This window comes from Myiozetetes cayanensis, unplaced genomic scaffold, assembly GCF_022539395.1.
Source record: "Myiozetetes cayanensis isolate MyiCay16 unplaced genomic scaffold, myiCay2020 scf1, whole genome shotgun sequence".
NCBI classification, from domain to species: domain Eukaryota; kingdom Metazoa; phylum Chordata; class Aves; order Passeriformes; family Tyrannidae; genus Myiozetetes; species Myiozetetes cayanensis.
Genome location: NW_026086604.1, coordinates 103,903,281 through 103,923,989, shown reverse-complemented (window position 1 = coordinate 103,923,989; position 20,709 = coordinate 103,903,281). Strand labels below are relative to the sequence as shown.

The window sequence follows — 20,709 nt, the reverse complement described above, 5'->3', positions numbered from 1 at the left end:
ATAGCTGCTGAGCATAAGAAATTTAAATGCATAGCTTCTAAAAGAAAGCCTTGTTCCAGGTTGCAACAGGGAAACCCACAGTCCCAGAGGCTGCAGGGCAGGGACAGGGCTGGAGAGGACCTGTCTGGTCTCTGCAGTGCTGCATTTCTGTCCTGATCCTGCAAAATTCCTGTGGGTGTTTGGGAAGTCTGGTGGCCAGCCTAAGTGGCAAGGATCAGTTTTTGCACATTAAGACCTGTTTGGCCATGGTATCAGTCAATGAGGGGAAGAGGCAGAAGACTTTGCAGGAGCCAGAGTGCAGCTGCCTGAAACAGAGATGTCGGCTCTGGGGCTAGAGGCATCATTTAGACTGGCCAAAGAAGGCCAATGGCACCTTGGCTTGTATTAGCATTAGTATGGCCAGCAGGACCAGGGCAGTGATTGTCCCCTTGTACTCAGCTCTTGTGAGGCCACACCTCAAATCCTGTGTTCAGATTTGGGGCCCTCTTTACAAAAAAGACGTTTTGGTGCTGGAGCAACTCCAGAGAAGGGCAATGGAGCTGGGGAAGTGCCTGGAGCACAAGTCTTATGAGGAGTGGGTTAGGGAACTGAGGTCTTCTAGCCTGGAGGAAAGGAGGCTGAGGGGAGACCTTATCACTCTCTTATCACTCTCTACAACTACCTGAATGGAGGTCAAGGTCCTGATGAGGTAGGGGTTGGTCTCTTCTCCCACAGGACAATCAATAGGACAAGAGGGAATGGTCTCAAGTTGCACTGGGATGGGGTTAGATTGCATATTAGAAAAAATTTCCTCAGGGAAAGGGTTGCCAAGCAGTGGAACAGGCTGCCCAGGGAAGTGGTTGAGTCACCATCCCTGGAGGTATTTGAAAGACCCGTAGGTGTGATGCTTAGGGACATGGTTTAGTGGTGGACTCTGCAGTGTTAGGTTAACAGCTGGCCTCCATGATCTTAGAGGACTTTCCAACCCAAATGACTCTATGACTCTCTTTTAAGAGAGAAATACCCCAAACCTACACCCCTGTGGCATGCCAGCTGGGTGCCTGGCGCAGCAATGGGCACTGCCATCTCACACGCTCCCTCACCCTGCCTGCTCCCACCCGTCTCTTGGGGCCGGGTTTTTACCTGACTGGGGTGGAAGCCATCGACCGGTTCAATCAGCTGCCAGGGCTCACCTCCCATCTTGCGCCACTCCTCAGCCGCTGCAAACAACGTGAGCAGAGGGGTTATCACAGTGAGCACGTAGACGCCCTCCTGGAGATGCACCCTCCCCTCTGCTGCAAAGCACCGCTGGTATTTTCAAGCACACGACAGCTCTGCATGAAGATTATGATAATTCACATAAAGTTGTCAGAGCCAATAGCGTGTGCAATCCCCTCTCCTTGGGGCAGTATTTAAGACTTTATTGTTAATTTTTTTTTCTCTCTCTGCGATCTTTATGCAAGAAAGCGCTTTGAACATAAATGATCATAAAACAATTCGCTTTCCCTCCCAACTAAGATGGATGCTGTACCAAGTAAAGCTGTAAATTATTTAATACTGATTTAGTACTTTGCATTTCCCACGTTAGTTGCATCCTCAACAGTGCAAAAAAAAAAAAAAGGGATAAAGAAAACAGCGCTTTTTAGAGAAAAAGATGGCAACAATATTCACATGGGCTGAAGTCTGCAGGAACGACTGTCATTTTTGGTTACTTCTCTTCTGAGCAGTCTTTTTCTCAACTCCAACCAAATAACCTTTTGAATTACATAAGCGTGACATTCAATGCAAATGATGCTGTGCTATAAGCCCTGGAGCCATTAGAGAAGTAAAAAGCTTTCTCTGTTCAAAAGGGCTGTGAAGTGATCAAACATGGAACTAGTGGATACGGCATTAACAGACTGTAAATTCAATTATTCCTTTTATAATGACAGATTAAGAATTCTTAATAGCATTATGCAAGCATCCTGTCAGGAGCAAAATGTTCTCCATTCAAGCACCACAGTTTTGATCTAGATTAACCACTGCTTTTTGGACCCTGGCTATTGTGTCAAAAAGTGGTGTCTGGGTCCCCACGCTAACTCTGAATTCACAAAAAGGCAACATTTCTGCTTTGACTATAGAAACCCACTCGAGATGCTTCAGTCAGCACCCAAAGTAACCTGTTTCTAGACACAGGGTTTGGAGCTTTATTTCAGACTTGCAATATGTTGGGTTCAACACATATTCACCTTAGATTACACCACAGAGCACCCCTATAGATGAACAGAAGGAACTTGCCTAACTCCTTATATATATGATATTCTACACAGAGTAAGAGGCTTGTGTATTGTGTTTTACTTTGCAGAGGGACTACTACTGCAATGCCAGAAATAGAAAAGGGATAAGTAAGGGTTGTATCAAGATAGGTCAATTCAGGCTATTACACTCGACCTCCAAAAATCCTAGAGCAGTTGAGCAAATAACCATTAACTGAGTATGTCCAGAGTTTGTGTTAAAAATGACTGTTGCTTTGGCTAGACTAGACTAGAGTTTGCTCCCATCTGCACCAAGAAAAAGTCCAAAAAAACAACACGTATTCCGCCATTTATTACACTGCTTCTTAAAGGAATGACTAATTTCCAAGGGCAGCATGTGATCTTGAATGTCCATTTAAATCTAAGATAAATGCTAGTATACTCAAATATTACTTTGACAAAGCTGGGAGCTGCTACGTACATATGTGTATATATATACATGCCCAGGCCAGCCTGAAATCAATGTATGCATCACAGTGTGCAACCACTGCTAAATATTTGATGTCTGGAGAGTTTCATGGAGGATTTGTGCTTGCTTCAGAAAGAGACCACAAAAGTAGGTCAGCAGCCTTAGCTGGTTTTTGAGCACACTCACGATCTGACAGCTTTCCTGATGGCAAGCCCGAATTGTTGGCTCCAGGGCTGCAGGAAACTTTGCAAAGTGTCTTTCAAAGCTGATGTTTGTGTATGCATGTGTGATTTTGTTTACTTCATTTATTTAACACGATGTAATCAAGATCAGTAAATTATATAAAGATGTTTCTTTTTGTGAAAGCAAATAAATTACCTAAAGTCGGTAATTTAACTTATTAAAGTAATTTGCCTACCCAGCAGGTAGTTCATTTCAAATCCTAACGACTTGTTAAATATTAAGTAGCTGAGGCAAAAGCCACAAAGAGACTTGGACACCCTGAAACTCTGTACTGCAATAATGAACCTGGCAGTAAAGCCCACCTCTCTGAGAGGAACTTTTGGACAGAAAGACTTCCTCGCCTATCCCCACTTTTACCTCCTCCTTCTCCATATGGTCTTCATGGAGACCCAGAATCAGCTTCCTGAAGTGGGTCATGCAGGATAAAATAAGTTTGTGAATTTTGATAGGATTTGGCTGCAAAATGAGTTTTTAATAGTCTTAGGTGCCTTGGCAGCTTTGTGCTTTCTAGGACAGCCAGGCACTGATGGGGAGAGGTGTTAGAGATGTACACTTTAAAGTATTGACAGGGTGCTTCTGTCCCTTCATGGCCCCAGATTTAGCTGTCTGTGTGCTGGAATTTAAAATATAATAACCTGACAAAATTTTTCAATAAGGGCCAACACGGAACTTTCTGTGTGAATATAAAAACATGGAAATTCAGATCAAGTTGTTTTTTTTCCAATTATTATATAGTATTTTTGGAACATAAACATGCATGTTATTGGGGAGAGCTGCCAGGTAGCTAAGGCTGGAGCTCCTGCCCTGTGAACAGGGGCTGAGGGACAGGGACAATCCCTTCTGGGGAAGAGCCTATGAGGAGACAATGAGGACAGGGCTAATCTTTTCACAGCAGTGCACAGTAAGAGAGGGAGAGACAACGGGCAGAAGTTGAAACATGGGAGATCCAGTCTGAAAAAAAAAAGCCTTATCCCTACTTTCCCATCACTGTCTAACTACTTTAATATGTTGCCCAACTCAATCCCTCACTCCATGCTGGTTCTTATTTTTAAAAGGAGTATGTTTCTCCTAGTGATGAAGATGGGCTGATGTTGGGTGATGCCTCAAGCTGGACTCCAGTGCTTCTTGCAAGGGAAGCCAAGCCAAGAGGGATCCAGGGACAGATGTGGGACTGTCCCCAGTCCCACAGGGACGCTGTCTGCTTGTGCTCATGGTAACAACAAAAATATCCTGGTTTTTTAATTCAAGTGTCAGTTGCAGAAGAACGATTTAGGTAATACGCTTACCTAATGTCACTAAAGACCACAGAAGGACAAGTTTTGTAAGCTCTTCAAGTCAAAGTAGGTGTTTAAAGAAACATAGGAAAGAAGACAGTTATTCCTGGGAGAGGTGCTTCTACTTTTGAGAACAGTGAGTTAGGAGAGTGTAGCTGTGTTATTCAGGCAGAAAAGCAGACGATAAAAGTCCTCCTTCCTGAGGCACTGCTCGTCCAAGAGGAGACAATACGAAGCCTAGTCAGTGATGTAGTAAACTACAGCTCATGAAGACCACCTTCACCATTGCAGATATGCATCTCCAGCCTAGATGACCTGCTGTAAAAAGCCATGATCAAAAATATGACCAAATCTTATGGACCAATACAGGTTCAAGATTTCTTTTTTTCCCTCACCAGCCTGAAACTGCAGTGGACAAGCAGGAGGCATTTTTAGCAGAGGCATATCTGCTCTCCCTGTCCCCTTGCCATGCAAAAGAAAGTGGCCTGTCTGCTGTGCTTCACTGGGGTTGTGGGTGCTGGCAGCTGGGAGCAGCATGGACGTTGTAGTGCCTAGGCTGGTGGTGGGGTCTTGTCTCAGCAAAGGTCCATGGCTGCTCCAATCAGGGAAGATGAGAGATGGCATTAAATGTCCCCCCCTTGACCACAGCCCTACCAGCAGGGTCACCTAGGCTGGCTGGCTATTCTGCCCTTTTCCTGGAAGAGAGCTAAAATATGAGGACCATATTAGCAGCCTAACACTTGACTAAATGTTTTGTGACAAAGATAGGAAAAAAAAGCTGCTTACTTTGTCTCAGTGGGAAATCCATGTAGAAAATATCAAAGTTGGCAAATTTCTCAGATCTCGCTATTTCTTTCAGGACGTTGGAAAGTTGTAAAGCTCTCTGCAAAAAATCAAGTGATTTAATGACTCATCATTGCTATTCATCCCGCTTTGCATGGATTCAGCTTTCATCACTGAAGTACAGCCAGGAATTTGATAGCTAATGTTGCCCTTTCAGCTGGGGGAAAGGAGGTGAAATGGGGCTCTTCATCATAACAGGGACTTGCATGAGCACCACCAGCCTTTGGGCTACCCAGTTCATCATGCAACACATCCTTGCAGGTTACATTGAGGCCTCAGCTGATTTTGTAAGTTTAATACAGCATATGTTTATTTTACTGGAGACCTCTTTTAGTAGTATCCATAGGCTTATATAAATATTCTGAATTTCTCTATTTTGGAGGCCTCTTGATGAGTGGCAGCCCAGTAATTTTCATTTCTCTTAAAGAAACCCAAAACTTTTCTACAACAGAAATGTTCTGTTTTTGTATTATCCTTCCTGCTACTATGTTGTAGATGTTAATGTTTATCTATGCAGACCAAATTCTACCTTTACTTTCAGCAGAGTAAATTACCTCCATTGAGCGTCTGCCTAACTGATACATCCAATGTAATTTCTACAGCCATAACAGAGATCAGGATCTCCTAAATATTTAAATTGTGCAGTTTGGGTAATAACATAGACAATTAGTTTCAGACAGGGGCTCAGAAAGATTAATTCATACCCTGCAGGCATATGCATTGTTCATGGACAGAAGTTACATGTACTCTATATTCTGTATTGTTGGTACGAGTATATAAACTGTAATCCTACAAAGATTTAGGAATGTGCTTAATTGCCTACTCTGAAGCCAAGAGGGACAGGGAATAAAATGAAATACATATGTAAGCTTTGGTTAAATTAAGGCAACATTTTGTTGTTTAGTGAATGCAAATATGAATACAACTATACACAGAGATGATACCTTTGATAACATTTGGTTACTGGCTCTTTTACTTGACTGCAGAGGATTCCTGGGATTAAAGATCGGTTTGTACCATAAGAAAATAAGTGCCTGGTATTATGTGTCATTCGCTTCTGCAGCCAGATTTTTAAGGTGAGTTTTAAGACGTCTCTGTTCTGTCTGTTCCCATTCCTGCACTGATCCTGGATGCTCCCTGGTCACACCATCTGATGATTAAGTCCACAGAAATGTGTCTGAGGAAGATTAGCACAAATCCCAAATGAAAAAAGGGTAAGGCTCTTGCTCTCAGGACCTGCTCCCGTTGCCAGCAAAATCTATGTAGCCAGCTTGTCATACCAACAGCTAGTTGATTCACAAGTCTTTTCTTCCTTATCAGGTATGTCCTCTTCTTAAAGAACATGAACCTGAACAGTTTTGTCTCTGGGAGATCACATCCCTTGAGAATAAATTTGGGCAGCTGAGAGGTTATAACAGGAATACCTTTACGAATCTTTCACTTGAGCATGCTGCCTCCCAGAGCCTGAGAGGCATTTGAAAGGATGGGTGCGGATGTTTCCTCATTTTTTTTTCTCATCGTTGGAAGAAAAAAATGTATGCTGAGGTAATTTGGCTTATATCCTCAGACACAAGGACAAACTGAAATAGTATGTGCTGTAGCATTGTTGAGACTTACCTCTGAGGTCAAATTCCTGAGGGTCTCATTGGGGGTCAGCCAGCCGCTGCAGGGGCTCACCTGGGCAGGAGTGGGGAGAGGGACTTTAGTAGTGGGACAAGAGGAACAGGGGACTAGTAAGCTACAGCCAGACACCTTACCTGGAGGCAGTCAAGGAAAGAATAAATTTGACTGTATGTGACATCCTTGTTCAGCTGCCCTGCAAAGCACAGAAAGGGAAAGTTCATGTGCCTGATGGCCAAATGTATCTTCATTTTTCAGGTCTGTGCATCCCCATGCGTTACACCCCTGCGTGGGGAAAGGCACCCCAGGAGTGCCACCCCACCCTCAGGTTACCCTCCCACCACCAGAGCTGGGGTGCAATAGAGGTGGCACCAATGCTTTCCTCCTGCTAAGTGTCCACGTCTCCACAGAGTTGCTTTTGCTTCTCCTGCATCCCTCTCCTGCCTTTCATAGGTGATTTGTCTCACATGTGGGGTTAGTCATCACAGCCTATGTCAGTTTCTGAAGTGAGTGACTGATATTTCTTCCATTAACATCTCTCACCTGCTGCAGAAATGCAGGGTTTGCAAAGTAGAAGGATGCCTGTGTACACTTGCATTTACCTCACAGAGGTTAGCCTTAAAAGGGAGAAGCAATTTTGCTGTCATGGAGGGAACTGGATACATTTGTGTGGGTGAGGAAAATTCAAGCACCAAGTCAAACACCCAGCTGACATGCCCTAAAATTCACTGTGCTATACGATAGCCTGGCTTGATGAGAAAATTCTCAATTTTCTTGACCTTTTTGCATCTTTGGTAGCTATAGCTAAGATGAGAATTAAATGGCCACTCAGTTGTCTGAGTTTAAAGTGCACTGATCATTATGTCAAACTTTGATATTTATGCAGTACTGAAATATGAAATTTTTGTTGTTGTTTTAGGAACTGCAAAGTATAATCTCTCCCAAGTGAAATGGGCTCCTCAGGTTGCTTTACCGTGACTCCCTGATACAGACGTTACTCCTGCCTATCACACAGCTGCCCATCATCCAGCAGCACTATCAGCTGCCCAGGGAACAAATGAGGGGAAGTTCAAAGATCTAGTGTCACTCCTGGATATTAGGGATTTCCCAGACCCCTATAGCCTGAAGCACCAGGCCCTGGGATGGGCTGTCAGGGGGACCAGGGATTTGGCTTGAAAGCCAGACTGGTGTCTGGTCACGCCTGATGGACTGGCAGCCAAATGGGGAAACCTGCTCACAGCCCATCGGAGAATCTGCCAGAAGCGATCACTTGCTGCAAAACGTGTTGCTTAGGATTAATTGGGTCCCTTCAAGGCAAATCAGCCCCTCTGAAAAATTTCCAGCTGGTTTTATAGTTAATCACTCCTGTTTTGGCTGGTGCCAAAAAATGCTATGTGTTTTCTCTGATAATTAGATATCAAGTAGAGGAACCATCCCTGTGATAAACATGCACTCAAGGAAAGAAATGGGTTTATGTGACTAAAAAATAATTATCACAGATTTCCCTTGCTCTGAAGGGGGCAAGAGTTTCTCTTTTTTTAATTATTTTTATTTTTATTTTTTTCCCATTGGTAGTAGTATGGTACTTATTAGAGAAAAATATAACAAGGTATCAGGAAAAGAAATGGGAAAGGTGTGGACCCATTGGCAATGATTGGGGAATCTTGGGGAAACCATAGCACAGAGTCTGCTGACAGCTGTGGTTGCCAAAATCATCTGCATTTGTAATCTACCATTTTAATGATGTAATTTAGCTTCTCTCTTTCTTTGCTGATGAGAACAAAGATGAAAACAACTTCTTGCTTGTTAGATGGAAAAGAGATTCCTTTACACAAATACAAATAAGTACGTGCTTTTGGTCTAAAATTTGGCAGTGGAATGTCCATGATGGCATCTTGTACACACTCTTGACTGGAGAGCAAGGGACTTGCTTTATCTGTTTGCATAAAAACTTGCTTTGCTACCTGCATAAAGTATGTCACATTCTTTATACACTGCATGGTGGTATGAACTTGCAGAGAAGGGGTTCTGCAACCAGCTTCCATGCTTCCCCAACATCCCACATTCCCAGGGAAATGCTTCCATGCTGACCTCAGAGGCACAGCTATCAAAACTAACCAAGGATGGATGTCACAGTTCAGTGCAAATGAATGAAGCCCCCTAAGATGACATTTGTCCTTGCTGCTTGGCACAGGATGAAGCCAAGGAGCAAGTGGTCTGCTAATGGTCAGATGTACAGCTTCATTCACACCCTGAGATGACAGGCTCCCAAAGGCAGCCTGCAAATCTCTGGAAAAAAATGCCCCAAAGCTCTTTACAGCAACTACACTCTGAGGGAACGCCCCAAAACCTGCCTGCACATGGCGTGGGGTTTCAGCCATTACACCTGTAGGTAGTGTAGGAGGTGGCAGGCACCCAGGAGGAAAATTTATTTCTCTAGTATGTAACCAGTCTTTTGCAATTCCCTGACTTAATCTTCTGTCCTGGTACACATCCAGTTTTACCATAACATCCACCAGTCAGTGAATGGAGGTGTTAACTAAACGTCCAGCTCCAGCTGTATAAACAATCAGGATTAAGTGCAGGCAGGCTGTCCATGATTTTGGGCCAAGGCTGAGGCACAAAAGCTTGTTTCCACATCTACAGCATGTGTTGAGCCTGGTTTGGAGCTGAGTAGTTCTGCCTGGTGGGGGAACCAGGCAGGATAGGGATCTGTCCTGTCATGCAGTGGGGATGGTAAGAACTGTCATTCCTACTTCTGCTGCACAGCCAATATCTGACTCATGTTTCTCACATCTTCACCACTCTGCCAGGTTTGCTTGAAATTCTGAATAGATTCGTAAATAACTTAGGGAGCAAAGGCAACATGAGCAGACAGATAACCAGGAGGAACCCCGCAGCACCTCATATTTACCTAGAGGATGGTATCTGTCATGCAGGTTATCCCAGAGGAAGCGACCATCTACCAAGCCTGTTAAAATCACGTGGCTGCCGTTTGGAAGACGGGAGTCCAGGTATCGCAGGGCTTGCATCACGTTGGAGAGCATTTCTTTGGGTGTGGTCATGTGGGCCAGCGTGTCACGGTTCCTAAAGAAGAAGATGCCAACAGGACATTGTGTCAGGCAAAGCTGTGGCCTCAAAAAGTCACGTGAAACAGTGCCATTTTCTTTATTTGCTGCACTTCCACATTTAGTCAGATAAATAAAACCTTATAAAAACGATACCATGTGTTTTGGTTTCTCATTGTTATTACCAAAATCAGATGTGATACAGAAACCTCCCTCCCTTGGTGTAACCTATCTCTCTGCTAAAAACACAGATACGTTCCTTTTTTATGGAGCGGACTCCTGTTGTGGGTTAGCCCCAGTGGGCAGCTAAGCACTACACAGCTGCTCACTTGCTTCACTCCTGCTCCACCCAGGGAGACAGGGGAAGAAGAAAGAGAGAGTAAAAGCAAGAAAACTTAAGGGTCAAGATAAGAAAACCCCAAACAAACCAGTTATTGTTCAGTAAGGGAGGAAAAAGCAAGGAAAAGAAGGGATGCAAAGACCTCATCACCTCCTGGGTAGACCAACACCCGGCCAGTTGCTGAGCAAAAGAAGGTTAACCTCCCTAAAATACCCTCTTCTCCCATTTCATTGCTGACCATGATGTTACATGACATGGACTATCCCTTCAGTCAGTTTGGGTCATCATTCCTGCTGTGACCCCTCCCAACCACTTTTGCAGCCCCAATCTATTCATGGAGGGGGCAGAAGGAGGAACAGAGAGGGACCCAACGCTGTGCAAACACTAAACAGCAACAGTTAAAACATTATTGTGTTATGAGCATTGTTTTTATAAAAAAAAAAACAAAACCCACAGCACCATAGGAGCTGCTATGAAGAAAATTAACTCCATCCTAGCCAGGCCCAGCACACTTTCATAAAGAAAAAAGGCTTAGATTGCCTACTGGAATTATTTTATAGTTTGCAAATGAGTTAGGCTTTATTTACAGTGCAGAGAGGAGAATCAGAGCCATGAAGCTAACAATGACCACATGTTTTGTGGTTCACTGTCAGGCACAAACCTCTTCAAGCCAGAGTCCCAAGCTCAGGTTTATTCTTCCCCTCTTGCATTTAGCTGTAAATGCTGCAGGAGATGTGGGGGAAATGAAATCCTGAAGTTGAAATATGTTTCAATTTATATAAGGAAAACAAGCAAGCAAAACCACCCCAGGCTGCCTAGAGAACACGGCTCTAATTATGTTATTAAAAAACCCACTTTATTACAGAAAAAGTGTTCACCCATTTTCCCACTGAGAGCTATCACCACATTCTCGTGGAGCACATGCCTGTAACAGGGGCTGAAAGCAAGGGGGTGGTCACAGCTGTCCCATCCCAGCAAGAGAGGATCCATGGGTGTCTGGTATGGGGAGGAACCCCAGCTCCGTGACATCTCATTCTGGCAACACATGGGGGGCAGAGCAAGGCCCACTCTGGGCAAAGGTCTCTCTTTGCCTGGAGACGTGCCATTGCACTGTCTCAGCGTGAAGAGTCAGTGGGATGGAAACAAGGACACCACTGTATGTTTCCACAAACCCCAGGCACTCCAGGTTGGCCAAGGCTCCCTTGGGGCACACAAAGCAGAGCATGGAAATCTATTAAGTTGCCTTTTTTTGAATTGGAAAAGGAAATAAAGACATGCATTTGCAACACAAGCTTTCATAAGAGCCCCCAGACACAGCAGCAAGGGTACTGTAGTCGGGATTTGGAGCATATCAACATCTATGACCATGTATGGCATGGACCAAGTACCTTGGGAAGCCATCTCTTGTGATAGTTCTCATTCTGCCTCAGTGCTGTGGCTCAGCTGACCAAGGCATTCAGGGAGAAAAACTCAACACCTGCTGGGGACCTGATCGTGTTGCTCAGTAAGAAAGACAGGGGATGTCCTTCCAAGTAGGAAAATTGCACTAATGTTCACCCTCATTGCTTTAGTGGTTCCCACATTCTCTTCTTCCCACCTTAGCAGCCAGGAGGCTCCATCCAGGTCCTTTCCATGCGAGAGACCTTAAATCTCTTTCATGGCTTCCCATGGGTAACAGAAGGGCAAACCTGTACATGTAGTGCCTGGAAAACTGCTGGGACAGGGTCAGATTCCTTGTCAGTGAACCCCATAGAAGCAGGAGCTTTCCAAAGCATTGTTGTTCTGCCTCAAGGCATTAAAAATGTTTGGGCTCAGATGGGGGGAAAGGTGCTGAGTCCTGTGTGGGAGAACCGTGTTCCCTAACAAGGATTTGGGATTCTTCAGTGAGCTGTGTTTTGCACATAAAATAATAATTGGGTGAGTTTCCTGGACGCAGAAATTTATCTTAATGCAGCATGTGCTGCTGAAACATGTGAAACTTTTTGATTAGGAAGAACTGAAAAACAGCATTAAGATTCAGGTTTATCCTTGTGACAGCCACCCAAGCAAGCTACTTCTGAGATAAGACTGTGGTTTTGCCCTGAAATTACTTCATTTCGCCTACAGGTGTTGCAGCACTTGATTTCAAAATACTGCTCTGATGCAAGGCCTCTACCACAAGTAAACATGTCAGTGTAAGCCAAAATTAATAGGACATTCATAATTCCACTTTCTCTGTTGAAGTCATGAAGATATTTCAGTGCATTTCTTCACATTTCTTTTCTATGCCAGGTTATGAAATTAAAACCAAACAAGAAGAAAGCCATTTTATAGGCATATTAGATTTGGGCTCTGCCAGAAGGACTTCAAGGTGCCTGGCACCAGGGCCTGTGGTGGTACCATCACCTCATTCTCCTGCAGGGCAGCAGCCCATGAGAGCCTCTGCCCACCTGGGACCTTTGGAAGCTGATGTTGTCCACAGTTCATTGTGTCAGAGCACAGCAAGCAGACATCAATGTTAGGATTCCTGCTGCATTGGATCTGGGTATTTTAGGGAGCAATCCGTGACTCCCATAATACACAAGTACACAGTAGGATTACTGGATGTGCACAGAGCTCCTGGATATCCTAACATCATTGGCGCTCTAGCTGTGCACACAGATAGAACAGACAGCCTCATGCAATCTGTGCTAAGCTTTTCCAGCTCTCCTCTGTCACACAGACCTCCTCCAGTCCCTTATAACAGTGTCTGGCATAGTCCACACACAGCTCTCCACCCTCTTTCCGCAGTGTTTGTGAGCCTGGCCTGCCACATCCTACAGGGCAGCAACTCCCCCTCCCCCTAACCCCAACCCAAATAAATACTTCCCCAGCCAATGTTTCAGCCATCCATCTGCTTTCCAGCCACGTGCTGTTACATGCCCAGGGTTTGGGCCACTGGCACACAGGGCCAGCTGGGGTGTGACATGCCACACGCACACACTTGCACAGGGCACATGCACATACGTGCAGAGCTGGATCCACAGCGCAGCAGCTCAGCTCCAGCTCGCTGCAGAGAGGTGGGATGCCCACAGCACGAGGGCTAGAGGTGTTGCCTGATCACATACTACTTTTAGGGCTGGAGGGGTGCAGCAGCTCTTTGGTGCTGATACTCTTACAACAAGGGAGCATTATGCTCTTGCTGGCACTGGTGCCACTCTGTACAAATTCCTTTCCCAGTGGGTCTCTGCTCACCCTGCTTTGCTGCTGTCACCTTTCTGTTTGTTGCAGATGCAATAATTGTAGATCTGTGACAAAGAGGCTGGAGAAATGGGACCTCACCCCAAATGTAAGTAATATGTACATCAATAGCACAACATTTGAGATTTCTGTTGCTTATTATTTTCTTGTCTGATTTTTTTTTTGTTCTAGGTCTCTGTGTCCCACATTTACACCTCAGTGGGCTGAGAGATACCATTGCCATCTGTCTTTATTTTTCTAACCCCCCTGTTTGGACACCACAGCGTGGAGAGTACTGTGAATGTGTAACACAGGCTGCCAATTTCATTACCTTTTCCCTCTGCAAACACCCATATTATTCATTGCCCCACTCTTTGCATGGGGTAAAATACTCGCGTTTTAACAACTCTTTGGCTAAGAGCCGTGTCTCTGGTATGTTCAGCACACTGCTCTCTTTTGAAGGCAAGATGGAGGATAAGGCCAAGAAGGCTCAATTGCTGCAGTTTAAAGCTGTCCTTGAAGAGGTTTTTATTTGTCAAGCCCCAGGTTTGAAGTCAAGCCCATCAGATGCTCTGCATTTTCTGTAACCTCTGTAGCTACATCAGAGCCAGGGCAGCTACATACAGTGGCTGGGCACTGAAATCTCTGTCTGCTGTACATCCCCCTCAATGGGAACAGCACATTCTACAGAAGCTGCAGAATCTTTCCTTGCTGGAGGCACAGGGGTCACTAAAGCCTAACAGCCTCTTTTGATGCTGTGAATGTTTTGGAAGTAAACAGACAGAAAACAGTAGAGAGAATCTGAGCAGACAAAAGTGTCTCTGCCAGGTAATGGATGCTGGGATAAAAAGACAGCAGAATGTCAAGTAAGTAATAAATACTGTTCTGGAAGGTTTTGGAATGTACCAAATGGGTGAGGCAAGGTCAAAATGGTTTAAATTTCTGGAAAATTTCTTTTTACTTCTGGCAAGAGTAGAAAGCAGCGTTAGAGACATTGTAAGTGAAAGGAATAACCTGCAGAGTGAGGAATAAAGCAAAGGGAAAAGAGGGACTTTTAGCAAAGGCAGTGACACAGCAGAATTGAAATATGTGCACAAAAGAGCCGAGGCCAAGCCTTAGAGAAGACACATAGAAAATATCCATAGCAGGAGCCATGGACTTCAGCGAAGGTGCCTTTTTTTTTTTTTTTGAAAGAGGGTGGGGAGGGGCAGGGAGGAGAAGGGGACTTTATCACCCTGGTGGTGGATGAAATGATACCTCCATAAGCTTCTCAGTAAACAGATCCCCAGAACAGTCTTGTCAGCAAGTAGCAAGAGGCTTGTGACTGGTTTTCCCACCAAGTCAGAGAGTGATGGCTTTACTTTTGAGGATTTGTGTGTCCTTCCCATAACAGGTGCTGAGGGCAAATTTGGCGGTTTTGGGAAAGGGTGCAGAGAGAGCACGAGCATCAGACGGTGAAGATTTCATGGAGGTTATTTCCGTGTGCTGCCTGCATGTGGCTAGGGCAATCGTGATGTCAGGAAAGGACCTAAAAGGTGGCCCCTGTGGTACCATTTCTGCCCTGGCTGAGGGCTTCCAGGTGTTGCAGTGCAGCTGCAGGAAAGGCCCTGCCTGGCTTTTGGACACCCTCATCTGGAGAACAACACCTGACAAGCAAAGTTTCAGCCCATGAACTGCCTGATAAGAGAAGTTGTAGGATACCAAGCCTTGCCATTTTAATGGCCAAGTCTGACAGCCTGCGCAATAGCTCCAACTTCATTATACAACCTGCAGGTGAGAGTCTTCAGTAGCTTTAGAAGAAAACTCAGCTGAGTGTGTGGCATTTATTAAAATGAGTGTTTTGAAAGTCTCCATGTAAGTCAGATTTATTTCTTCAATGTACAAGAAAAGCTGAAGATTGGTCATGGTGAAAATAAGGTTGCACTAGCAACAGCACTCAGACCTTCTGCAAAACCAAAACTGCGGTATGTATGTCCCTGTGCATTTGCCTGGTTGCAAGGTGTTTTCTGCCTTCCCACACCCGGAGGAAGGGAAACATCCAACTAGTGACCTCTTGGTGTCCCCGTGACATTACCCATTCTGGGTAACGCCAGAACTATTTTGAAAGCTTCAGTTCATTCTCCTGCAGAGCTTATGACGCGAGTAAAGCCAGAAAGACAAAACACCTTGTCAGGAAAGCACAGCAAAGACTGCAGGCAGCGTGCAGCAGAGGCAGGGTAAAATGGACCTCGACAGGGGACGGTGTTGTGATTCTTCAGAAATGATAAACCAGTCACGCTCTCCCTCCTGACAGGAGGTGACACACTGGATAAGACAGATATACACACTTTTAAACTCTTCTTCTCCCCCGCCTGTTTTTGTTATTATTAATTTCCTCTGCTAAGTTAGAAATGGTTACTTCAGACATGCCATTGGTCACTTTATGACTGGCTCTAAAAGAAAGAAAAGAAAGAGAAGGTCCAAATGGGTACTGGTAGATGCCTATGACAAATACAGGTAAGGCAACAACCCGCACATTCAGCAGAAAATTAAGAAAGAAGGACAGACGAAAAGCAAAGAAAAATGCCATCATGGAGAAGCACAAAACAATGAGACACAAATGTCCAAGCACTCAGCAGTATTCCATAGAAGTCAAATTTATGCTACCATAAAAGTTCATTTAGTTTACACCTTACCCATTGCAGACATCATTCCCAATTGTAGCATAGATAACTATGGCTGGATTGTCCAACAGCTGGTTTCTGGCCAAGCTAAAAGATAAATATGCAGCTATATTAATGTGGAAATACACTCTCAGTGTCTGAGTCACACACCATGCTTGTGTGAGATCACATTTGGAAGTAGCCTGCTTGGATATGGCCAGTGCTGAAATGACTACATTCCTATGTTTGGGAGAGTTTGTGTTTCTTTTTTCTTGGATAGTTGGTTTTCCTTTTCACTTTAGTTTTATATTTTAGTAAAGTGTCTTAAACACATCTTTTTTCACATCTCTCTTTTGCCCCTAGTGGACTTGTCTTTTTCACTGCTTTTCCTGCCGATTTTCTATTTTCTTTGTATTATTCAGAGGCCAAATCAAGTAGTTTCATTGTGGGGCAAAGACATGAACCAAAATGGGATTTTTTTTAATTAGAGATGGGAGAGGAAGACTATGTTTGGCTGACAACTAAGTCTACGTGTAGAATTGAACTCAAGATCAAATCAGGATGTGGTTTGAAGCTCAGCGCTAGAGGGCAAGGATTCTTTACTACTTTTTTTTTTTCCAGAGGAGAAAGCAACAAAACCCCTTGACACGTGAACTAAAGTAAACTAAATCAAACCTGACTGACCCATAGCCCGCCCACATCATGTGAAAAGGAGAGCTGCTGCCTCTCACTATCCAGTAGATATGCAGTTATATCCATATGGAGATAACAGTGGACCTACCCATGTCTATCTACTTTGCTACACACACAGTTAAGGGGACACAAAGCACAGATGTATGGAAAGGCGTAGTCTCTTCCCTAAGATCACTGGAAATCACCACTGGTTTGACTGGGCCAAGTTCAAGGCCCTGGAGATGGTGCCATCCACACTTTAAAACAGTTTTTCTTCTGTTCATTAGTGTATATAATAAAGAAGAAACAGTCAGCACTTCAGAGCACAGGGGTCAAGGGAAGCTGTGCTTAGAACATTATTGTGGATAATATATTCTTTACAGGCCTTTGCTTGTTTCTTTCAGAGAAGTCTATCAATGCTTCCATACCCTGAGTTAGCACTTGAATCCCATTAAACACTCACCTTTTTATTAAATAGAGGAGGTTTCCAGAAGAACCACCTGATCACACAGAGTGGGAATAAGAGAATTAGTACAACATTGTCATAGCAGGGAAAAAAAAAATCAAACCAGAAAAATAACCAAAACCCAAAGTGCAAACCCCAACTTTACTGCACATTTCCAAAAATGTAGAAGCATTAAAAATAAAAATGGAACAAGAAGTAATCTCTGTAATCGTTTTAGGTGCTGGCATTAAGAACTTAAGCTAAATCCAGGGACTTGCTGCCTCTTACCTGAGCCTCACACTTCTGGTTGTATTAAATCAAATACTTTTAAGTGCTAGGTTGTTTTGATCTGGCTTTTAATCCAGATCTGGCAGCTTCTTCCCATCTGTTGAACATAGTAGTCTCTTGTAAACCAGCCAACCTGACTTGTCAACAGTCATTCTACTTTTAACTTTCCCTATAAATTGCAAAGGGAACTGTTCTCACTCTTCTGAGAGTAAGCGTCTCACAGCTATACCACACTGGGACTGATTCAAGTCCTAAACATAGACACCAAGTGCCATTTTTGACATCCCAGACTACCCAAGACACCTGCAGCAGGCCTGGCAGATACATCATAGGATGCATGAGAGGTTGTGCTCTTCTGGAAAGATAGCTGTAGATGGGAAAGCTACTGTAAAGCACCTAAATAGCTGTAGACATCAACATTTGCGTTTCTGCATTGCTCTCCTCACAAGTGTTGGACTTAAAAAAAGTAGTATTAGACCAGCTGCACTCCTCCCAAGAAGCTGTGCATTTCAATGGATTGGATGCAAATCTTTCCTGCTTGAGGAAAAGAGCTGGCTACACCTAAGCATCTGTGAGCATCGATAATCTTTCATTTATGTTTTGAATGAGAAAGGCATTCCTGTTTAGTAAAGTTTTTATGCATTAAACTTAGCAGCAGGTCTTTAAAGGCTGTGCATATACATCCCCAGCACACAAATCAAACTCCATCACCTGCTGTATAACTGTTAGCAAACAAGGAGCCAAAAAAGAATTTAGGCTTTGTTCAAGATGAGACGAAGGCTGTGATTACAAGAAGCTCACCACACAGCAGTGTAGAGAAGCATAAACTTCAGAGAAGCAGGCCCTACAAGTAGTACTTGCTTTTATTTTGTAGTATTATCACTCTCTCCTCTTTTCTCACTCCTTCTCCTCTTGTATTACGCTCCCTCTATTCTCAGCTCAGCTCTTCCCTGGTCTCTCTCTTCTTTTTTCTGCATTGTGCTTCTGAAGCTTGCTTTGAGCAGCAAATTCTGTCCTCCCCGCAGCTCTTGGGAGGAAACTTGTGGACAGAACATCATTAAATCCCTGCTGGATTGGTATGGGGGAAAGATCTAAGAGATAAACCCCTAAGGTAGCAATAATACACTTTGCATTTTAATAGTGGTGCCTTTGTTATTATCACTCACAGTGACGCCAACCACATATATCAAGGAATCCTTTATGTTTTATATAATCCAGTTCTTCCAAGCTAAAAATTAATATATCTGTCTGCTGTTTCTTTCCTGAGGGTTGCTGATTAAAAAATCCAACCCTTCTGTTGAGAAGTTCTTTTCAGTAGGAAAAAAGCCCCACAAAATCCTTAGAAAATATGGCTTGGAACTACCAGCAGTTTATTTTTTTCTGTTTAATAGCCCTTCTTTCAGCTAGAGTTGAACACCCCCTCTGAAAGCCATTCTATCACATGGCTCCCTGGACTGGGGCTGCAGTTCTAGCACAAATAAACTAGTGGGACCTCTAGAAATTAAAAATGTATTTACAAAAAAAAACCCAATAAGCTGTTTTTGGGTATATATTAACTCCACAAGCATAGTAGTTATAGGCAGCTCTGTGGAAAGCACTAGCACAGTTACAAATCAAAACATCTAGAAAATGAAGGGGTTTTTAGAAAACAGTTTTCATGGGTAAATTGGGTCTTTAAGGAAGCTTTTGTGATACAGGATGCAATCTGTGATAAAAACATTCAAGATACAAAAAGAGATGAGGTAGAACAGTTATTCTTATTCTTTTGAATGCCCTGGAAGCTCTCCCTGGATCTCTCCTGCCCTCCTATTTGTTGCTTTCCAAATATTTTCACACCAGTGGGGTTTTTTAGCTTTGGTTGAGGAATCAAGGTTGGGTTTCCTTCTGCTTGTGAGCAACTCTGAATTTCATAAACCTTGGAATACTTGAGCTGCACTGCTATATTTTCTTGTACTTAAACCTTGCATGGCTGACAAGGAGTGGCACTAAAGTGTCCTGAAAGAGCTGGGGTCCGGACAGCACCAAAAGTGCTGCGTGGACAAGAAGGCTTATTGACTTCCAATCTTTTGCTCCCTTATGTTGTAAAAGCAATTGGAAATATAATGGTGCAAAGAAAAAAGTATCTGGTGTTCCCCAAATGAACTTCAGATGGGCTAGAATTTCCAGAACAGATGAAGAAAAAAAAAAAAAGAATTATTATTTCTTAACCAGTTTTGAAGCCAGTGTGAGATAATTGGTGGTTGATGGCTCAGGGACCCATAGAGCATGTTAAAAAGGACTACTTTTTCTGGTCAAAGGCAAGAATCCCAAAGAGACAGATGAAACTGAAAATGGCAAAGGAACATAAAATGCTCATGCTTTGAAATAGCCTAGATTATCGAATTGTGCACTTCTGGAAAGGTTACATTATCTCACGCAAAACATGGATGACAATTGCAAGATCGTGCTGTAATTATTTAGAAATTCTGAGGGTATTTTTTTCCCCAAGTTTATCTAACCAATTCCACTGTCAGGATGTTTCTATCAAAACAAGGGATCTTCAGCAAGTGCTGGAGAACATTTAGAAGAACTTTCTAACTCCACACCTGAGCATTCATGCCAAGCCCTCACATCTGGAGATCCCACTCACCCAGTCAAAAACAGAAATGGCACATGGCTTATCAACCTGTGTAAAGCTGCTGGAAGGAAACACAACAAAACCACATTGAAAGTAGTGAACCAATAAAAATTATCTGCAGAAAACTGTTCAGCTAGTCACTCTGAAGGAAAACACCAGTTAGGACAGTGAGGTGCTTGTCATGCAACCACAAGCTGTACTTCCACAGTAGCGGCAGAATAGAACAGATTTGTTACGAATTATTAACTTATATTTCATATACCACACATTTTGTGGGATGCCTAGTGAGCAAAACTGGTCACCCAAAATGAATGTCAGCAGTTCTGATACGAGTATATTCACAGTCCATGGTTAACATACTGAGCTAAGGGGCACCCTCCCTGGTCCTGCCCCTCAGACAGATGCAGAGAAGGGAAGGGTCCACCATCTCCAGAGGATAATGGGATTTCTTAAGAAAGGGAAGGTAGAAATCCCACTAGCACAGAGGTTGGGGGAGCCTTTCTCCAGAGTGAAGATGCATGTCCTGAGAAGGTCAGTGGGGAATGTCCCTCTGTGCTGAGGTCTGACACAGTGCCATCCCTGGGCTCTAGCTCTTGGCTGCACATCTTGCCCAACAGATCATCCTCTCTAGTGACTCATCTTCTCATTGCATACATGTGGGGCTGGGAAGCATCATTTTTCAGAGGAAGGTTTAGTTGTCCTAAATGGGCTTAAGTCATGCTGGTGGCCAACATTTTACTTTATTGCCACTGAGAGCAGCTATTTAAATCCTTCCAT

The 20,709-nt window shown here is 43.7% G+C and overlaps 1 protein-coding gene across 1 annotated transcript in view; it reads right to left on the bottom strand.

Moving 5' to 3' along the window:
* The window catches only part of AOAH (acyloxyacyl hydrolase), an 81,643-nt gene that overhangs the window by 9,810 nt on the left and 51,124 nt on the right, over nucleotides 1–20,709 (bottom strand). Inside the window, exons 15-21 of the mRNA XM_050330552.1 lie at nucleotides 17,046–17,082; nucleotides 15,944–16,018; nucleotides 9,577–9,749; nucleotides 6,800–6,858; nucleotides 6,660–6,719; nucleotides 4,986–5,082; nucleotides 1,123–1,199 (exon numbers count right to left, since the gene is read on the bottom strand). Of these exons, the coding sequence (XP_050186509.1) occupies nucleotides 1,123–1,199; nucleotides 4,986–5,082; nucleotides 6,660–6,719; nucleotides 6,800–6,858; nucleotides 9,577–9,749; nucleotides 15,944–16,018; nucleotides 17,046–17,082 (578 nt within the window). The remainder of the gene's footprint in view (nucleotides 1–1,122; nucleotides 1,200–4,985; nucleotides 5,083–6,659; nucleotides 6,720–6,799; nucleotides 6,859–9,576; nucleotides 9,750–15,943; nucleotides 16,019–17,045; nucleotides 17,083–20,709) is intronic.